The 6870-nt window shown below is 32.4% G+C and overlaps 1 protein-coding gene and 1 long non-coding RNA gene across 2 annotated transcripts; one reads left to right on the top strand and one right to left on the bottom strand.

The window, feature by feature from the left end:
• Positions 1 to 1468: 1468 nt before the first annotated feature.
• On the bottom strand, positions 1469 to 3514 carry LOC126621272 (cytokinin riboside 5'-monophosphate phosphoribohydrolase LOG5-like). Its single transcript, XM_050289668.1, has 7 exons — positions 3251 to 3514; positions 2992 to 3089; positions 2834 to 2864; positions 2567 to 2666; positions 2399 to 2469; positions 2154 to 2297; positions 1469 to 1994 (listed from the first exon to the last, which is right to left on the bottom strand). The coding sequence occupies exons 1-7, from the start codon at positions 3362 to 3364 to the stop codon at positions 1860 to 1862; spliced, it is 693 nt and encodes a 230-aa protein (XP_050145625.1). The 5' UTR covers positions 3365 to 3514; the 3' UTR covers positions 1469 to 1859.
• A 1024-nt stretch (positions 3515 to 4538) lies between these two features.
• On the top strand, positions 4539 to 5052 carry LOC126624201 (uncharacterized). The gene is made up of 2 exons (XR_007624006.1): positions 4539 to 4732; positions 4815 to 5052. It is a non-coding gene; the product is annotated as an uncharacterized LOC126624201 (long non-coding RNA).
• Positions 5053 to 6870: the final 1818 nt, after the last annotated feature.

Below are 6870 nucleotides of genomic sequence, written 5' to 3'. Positions count from 1 at the left end.
CACACGTAAGAAATCGATAAAATTATATTTAGAAAAACACTTCAAACTCAATAATTTAGAGACACGGAATAATTATTTTATTTTGTATCAAGAGAAGGAAACTAAAAAGCTTCGGCTTACAAGTAGATAGATTATGAGTTTTGTTTTCCATCTGAACTTTTAAAGTGTTTTTGCATAAATCGTGAGTTATTTTTTCTTATTTACTAACCTGGTCAATATAAGACTAAAAAAATGTTAATGTTTTTGAGTCTTTAAAGATATGTATAAGTAATAAATGAACACTAAATTAAACATTTTGATGACACGTAATATTATTTGCAAATTTGGTCTAAAAATTTAATCTACGCATTACTCTTTGCTAAAGATTAGACTTGAATTGGAATAGATATTTAAAAATAGCAACTCATATAGCTACTAGCAGTAAATAAATTAACAACCAAACAAAAATTTGTAAAAATTGAAAAAAATAAACATGCACATAGCATTTCGAACTTAAGACCTCTAGTTAATTTTAAACAACAAAAACCATTACTTCTAATTAAACTTCTTGATCATGTAGCCAAAATTTATACATTTATACTGTTATGAAAAGAAATTTGTAAAAATTGGAATGTAAATAAGCACACATGGTGTTATGAACCTAAGACCTCCTCATTCATTTTAAACAACAAAACCACTAGTTCTAGTTAAATTTCCTTATCAATAAACCAAAATTTATAAATTTATACTCTTATAAAAACATATATAAATACACCACATTAATAATTTTGGTGTCCCCATTTTTTTGGACCCTGGACCGTGGCCTAGAAAAGAATAACACTTGACTACTCAAAGGATGAGCAAAATTCCTACTCAAAATTTTTTGTTTTTGATTTATAGACTTTTGTGCTTGTGATCGAAACCATTTATATTATAAATCATTCTATAAAAATCATGTTTGTAAAAAAATCAATTAAAATTTAGGTCATTTAATCATCGAATTACATAGAACAAATGAACAAAAATGATAAAAGCACTACAAACCGCCCATCTATTTTCTACTGTTAATTCACTTAATAACTTTAGTTTTAATTCATTTTTTAGATAATCTTACAAAATAGTTGACCATGTTAACGGTTCAAACTATAATTACAAAATTTTAAGAATCTGACACAAATTTTTTAGTAAGAAACATTACTTACAAGAAAATTGTCAATTCAAAAAGAGTAGAACAAAACGACAAACAAAAAATATAAAGCAGAGTACTACAGAGTCTGGTCAATGAAACCCCAACCCGACGCAACAAAACACTAGGTTGGCATAAAGGGACCCACACGTCTCAAACACAAGTGGGCCACATCCAACTTAAGGTCCCCAAAATGATGCAAAAACGTATAAATCATCGCAGCCTCACTCATCACAGTACCTTAAAATTTGCAGAGAGAAAAAAAAAATTAGAGAGAGAAATTACTAGGGAGTAATGAAAAAATAGAGAGAAGAAAGGTGGCAGCTGCTGCTGCAATTTTTTTTCGATCTTGCATGTTATTCTTTCTATATAATAATTTTTGTACATAAATTCCGGAGGATCACAAAATGCAAACAGAGATTAATATTCCATAAACTTAATTAATAAAGCTTAATCAATAACTAATAAGACATTAAAACTAAATTAAAACAACAAAAAGATTTGGAGAGCAGTCACCAGTCACCAGTCAGCGTTGTAGTTTTTCCTTTTTATCTCCTTGTCAATCAAACCTTGTCATACCATTATGGTATGCCTGGTCTTAAATTAATAATTTTATGACCAAAATCAGAGACCCAAAAGCAACATCTTTTTCCCTAACATTCATCCTTTCCTTTCCATTTGTCTAAAAACTCCTTTACAAAGCTATCTCTGCCTGCAAAGCAACAGCTGCGGCACCTGCATTGAACCCCACCACCACCTTCTGGTGGTGGTGCTGCTCAACCTCCCACCTTGCTTGGGCTATGGCTCCATCATGCACTGGCACATACTCCTACCAAAACACCCCAAAACACAATCAGACACCAAAAGGGTAATTTCATCATCAATATTCTTTCTGGCCAGTTCATTTTTTCCCCCATTTTTGAGGTTTGGAAAGAATGATTGAAAATCTGCAAAGTGTTTGATGAAATGGGAAAAATAATTATGAGACCTCAAGTTTTTGGACAAGCTCTTTGGCACTGGGGGCAGAGACTATGATGTGGCGCTGGGAAGGCTTGATAAAGCCATCATCCACGGCTTTGTCAATAAAAGTGAGGAGGTAGTTGTAGTATCCATCAACATTCAGCAAACCAACCTGCAAAAAATTGTTTGCAGCAAAACCAAATAATTAACATTTAACAATAATAATAAAGTATCAAACTTTCAAGGCCAAAGCTCTCTGGTGTGTGTTCTTACTGGTTTGTCATGGATTCCAAGCTGTGCCCAAGTGATCACTTCTAGCAACTCCTCCAAGGTTCCATAGCCACCTGATAGAACCAAAAGTAATGCAAAATAAAATCCATTGATCAATTCGCTTAATTAAATAAAAGGGCAAACTTAGTAAGAGAAAGAGAGATGGGGGACCTGGTAGGGCAATGAAGCAATCAGAATGGCGGGCCATTTCTGCCTTCCTTTGGTGCATGTCGGCTACTGGCCTTACCTCTCCAACTGTTTCACCTGTAATCTGAGGCTCAAAAAACCCAACATGCATACATATTTAGAGAGCTTTTGCCATACTTGAAGCCAAATATAAAGATTAAAATTTGAACCATTACTGCAAAAAAGAAAAAACTTGGCACAAACTAAAAGGAGATTGAAAAGAATCCGAATGAGAGAGATAAGATTTTGCACCTCTTTACACATTAGAGTTCTTGGTATGATCCTGTCCAAATGTGAACCAAAAACATCATAAATTAGGCAAATGCACAAGAAAAATGATTAAATTTCGAAGAAATAGAAAACATTTGAGAAACCCAAGAAAAAGTGAAAATCTAGAAATGTGATTGTACCCAAGAACATTCCCTCCACCATGATAAACAGCCTGGGAAACCAAACCCATCAGCCCTATGCTCCCTCCTCCATATACAAGGTCAAGCTTCCTTGAAACCTTCAAAAAAAAAAAAAAATTCAGAACCAAAAAATAGGCCGACCCAATTAATGAAATTGAAAAACAAACCAAACACAAGTGATTAAAATGGAAAATAGAGCAATCCAAATGATAAAATTAAAAATTTTGGAGTTTGGAGGGAAAATGAAGAAGAAAAGTACAATCTCTTCAGCTAGTTCAATGGCAGCATCTTTGTAGCAGTTCCTCTTCCCAGTACTGCTGCCACAGAACACACAAACCCTCTTGAATCTTGATCTCATAACCTTCTCTTCCATCTCCAAACTCCACAAAATTTTACTGGTTTTTAGCCTTTGGTTAATAGTTTGCCAAAAGTGAGTAATAAATATGGAGGGATTGCAGAATACCTAGTAAGATGGAAACAGCCAATATATATAGATGAGATTTTCGATTTACCATTACACCAAAATGGTAGGTCATATATTATTATATAAGTGAAAATAAGTTTTATTTATTTATTTTATATATCTCTTCAATTATACAATAATACATACTTATATGCCTACATTTTGGACAAGGATCCTTTCCGGATCTTCTATCTAGGGATCTAGAAATCAATTAATTGTATCCCTTAATTGTATATTAAACGATTAGAAATCATTTTAAATTTTAAAGTTTAAATTAAATATAAATAGTATCTGACGAAAATTGATTACACGATTTACGATAAACAAACACGAATAATTAATCCTTTGAATCTCCACAAAGAAAATCTAGAAAAGATCATATTTTCTGTACTTCGAGCACACTAAAAATCTCTGTTATATACAACAGGACTAAGATTGAAGGGTCCCCAAAAGAAATTGAATTGAATATTTTAAAAATATATATATATTAACATTGAAAAAACTGTTAGACTCCACACAAATATATATGACTACACTACAGGACTAAGATTGAATGACCCCCAAAAGAAATTGAATTGAATATTTAAAAAAAAATTAACATTGAAAAAACTGTTAGACAGAAAGGAAGGAAAAGGGAATACTGTGGCTCTGTTGTGTCAAATGGATAGAGACGAAGTAAGACAAGTGGCAAGGCAAAAAAGACAGGGAGGGAAGTCTGTACAGTTCAGACCGTACCCTAATCCACGAAGACACGTGGCTTAATTCATGGTTGAGGCTTGGTGGTTTCGTGTCTCGGCGGGTAATTCGCACCCTTATATGTATCTGTAGCACGTTCAATTATTCTTCTATTTCTCAGAAAAAAAAAAATATTCTTCTATTTAAACTATAACACATAGATTTATTTCATTTAAATTATGAATGGTGTTATTTAAACACATTTTGTTATCTTCCACACACCTTTTATTAGTTTATATTTTTTTATTCTATTCAATTTTATTAAATTTGATGGTTGAAGATTGAAAGGTATATATTCAAAGTAAAAATAGATTTGTAAATAGCATTTTTTTTAACACATAAATAGATATGTACATAGCCAGAGGCGGAGCCACAGTGGGGTCAATGGGGTCGCACGACCCCTTGGAAGCCATGGAAATAACCTTAGAGGTCCCTTGGAGCTGCTGGTTCGACCCCTTGGAGCTGCTGGTGCGACCTCTTGGAGCTACACACCACTTGTTCGACGGAATGTTTGAAAGAAGAAAGAAGGCAGCCTTGCTGCTGGTTGAAGAAGAAGGAGCTTGGAGCTGCATACCACTTGTTCGACGGAATGTTTGAAAGAAGAAAGAAGGCAGTCTTACTGCAGGTTGAAGAAGAAGGAGCCCGCGCGGGCCTTTTTTTTTTTAAAACGAACCTGGGCAAAACGACATCGTTTTGGCCCAGGGAATTGTGAAATTGTGAATTCATGCACCCTAAATAATTTTTTTTTTTGTTGGTGCACACATTATTCTTTTTTTTAAATTCTTTTTTAGTATTCTCCTTTTTTTTTTCATTTTAACACCAATTATTTTGTTAAAAATTATTAAAAAAATTTATTATTGTTCCATGCACAGATTAATCTGACACTGCATCAAACGCCCGACTAATTTAGTCAGTACTATCCGACGACTATTTATCATATCCGACTGAAATAGTCAGTACAGTCCGAAGTACCAAACGAGGCTAAAAAAAATTTCGCGCTACGCGCACTATCCTTATTGACCCCCCAAACATTATTTCCTGGATCCGCCAATGTACATAGCATTATCTAAACTATAACACGTAAATTTTATTTTTATTAATTTATCTAAAATATTCATAATTATTATAATGCTGAATATTGCATTACCTGACTTATGTTTGCATACTCATCACAAAAATCCTTAGCGGTGTAGATTTAGTCCCCTCCTATTCTCTCTATTCTGTCTGAATTGTTCTTAGTGCACGCAATCATAAGTTGGTGCGTATTTACATGCATCAAATCAAGATTAATAGGTCGTCTAAAATATTATCTTGGCTTCTTGGCAAGATTCAGCTTAAGTTATCGCTTCCGCCGCCGTGGGGGGTAGGCCAATGAATTAAATAAAGAGAAAACTAATGAAAATGGTTTGAAACTTTGAATTTTAACGATAAGGACAAAATAAAGGGTAAAATGAATAATATCATAACTGACTTTTTAGTGTAAAAATGTAATTTTTCGTTAAAGTAAACAGTACTGGAAACTTTTCGTTAAAGTTCCCAATAATAAAAGCATGGGTGTCTAATTAACAAAAATTGGACATGTATACACTGATAGAATTGGTTTTAATAATCTGATTTTTAAGAACAAGTGAAATCTATAGTTGGATGCTCATTGACCAAAAGAAATAGTTGGATATCCAAAACAAGATATTTTTATTAGGTAAATATACTATACTAATGTTTTTTATTTTTTTGGGTCATATACTAATGTATTATTTAATATGACAAGGCACTATGTCATATTAATAAACAAGTTTATCTTATTAAATAATAGCTATTTAATTATTTATCACATTATATAATACGATAAAATAGTACAAAAATATATTTGCCTTAAAAAAAAAATTCACCAAGACATCATTGAACTTCCTTTTCTTGCCATAACAAAGGAAAAATGGTTGTGATTGAATTTTAAAACAACAAACTAAATACTCAAATTAATATTTGTTAAAAAAATACTCAAATTAATATAAAAAAAAGGGAGGCGTTTCTAACACTTGAAAATAGTATTTATTATTGTAGGCCTATTTAACTAGAGAGTTATAGATAGGGGTGTGGCGAACTGTAGAGAGAATTGGTTGAATTCTAAGATGTGTTTTGTCACCCTATTGTGTCTTTATTTATAGTAGTAAGGAAGGTAAATTCCTTACCCTTTATATATTACAAAACAATCAGAAAACTATCCAAGATATATGGTAGAATCCCAATATAATATACTAAGATTTACATAATCATATTTTTTTTCCTTACATTATATGTTTCCGAAACAGATTCTATCAAAGATTTCTAATTTTCCTTTGAATTACTTGTATAAATATCCTATGAATTTCATTTTGCTATTGCTAACCTAATTAGGACTCCAACACTCCCCTTGAGTGTGCAAATACTCAAGCAAATGGACATGTCTTCAACGATGAAGTAAGTTTAGCTGATGGTGTTGTCAGTACAATGAGTGAATGTAAGTCTCAAATCAATGGAAGAAAGCAAAAAAAGGTAAAAATAACGAAACTTCGCCATGGTAAGACCCAATATGGGAGAAAACTCATTGTCTAAGGAGAAATGTGAGAATTCTGCATTAAATCAAAACTTTACACCTTCTGGACGAAAGTAGGAAAACTCACAAAGGTATGATCAACCTATAA

This window comes from Malus sylvestris, chromosome 5, assembly GCF_916048215.2.
Source record: "Malus sylvestris chromosome 5, drMalSylv7.2, whole genome shotgun sequence".
Taxonomy (NCBI): domain Eukaryota; kingdom Viridiplantae; phylum Streptophyta; class Magnoliopsida; order Rosales; family Rosaceae; genus Malus; species Malus sylvestris.
Note: the sequence above shows the minus strand (reverse complement) of the source record. Positions and strands in the feature narration are given on the sequence as shown.

Bases quoted from the DNA above. Each gene is read 5' to 3' on its own strand.
- LOC126621272 (XM_050289668.1), bottom strand. From the start codon at position 3,364: ATGGAAGAGAAGGTTATGAGATCAAGATTCAAGAGGGTTTGTGTGTTC. The intron at 3,090-3,250 runs GTACTTTTCTTC...TTTTTTTTGAAG, and splicing joins TTGAACTAGCTGAAGAGATT to GTTTCAAGGAAGCTTGACCT. The intron at 2,298-2,398 runs GTAAGAACACAC...AATTTTTTGCAG, and splicing joins TTGGAATCCATGACAAACCA to GTTGGTTTGCTGAATGTTGA.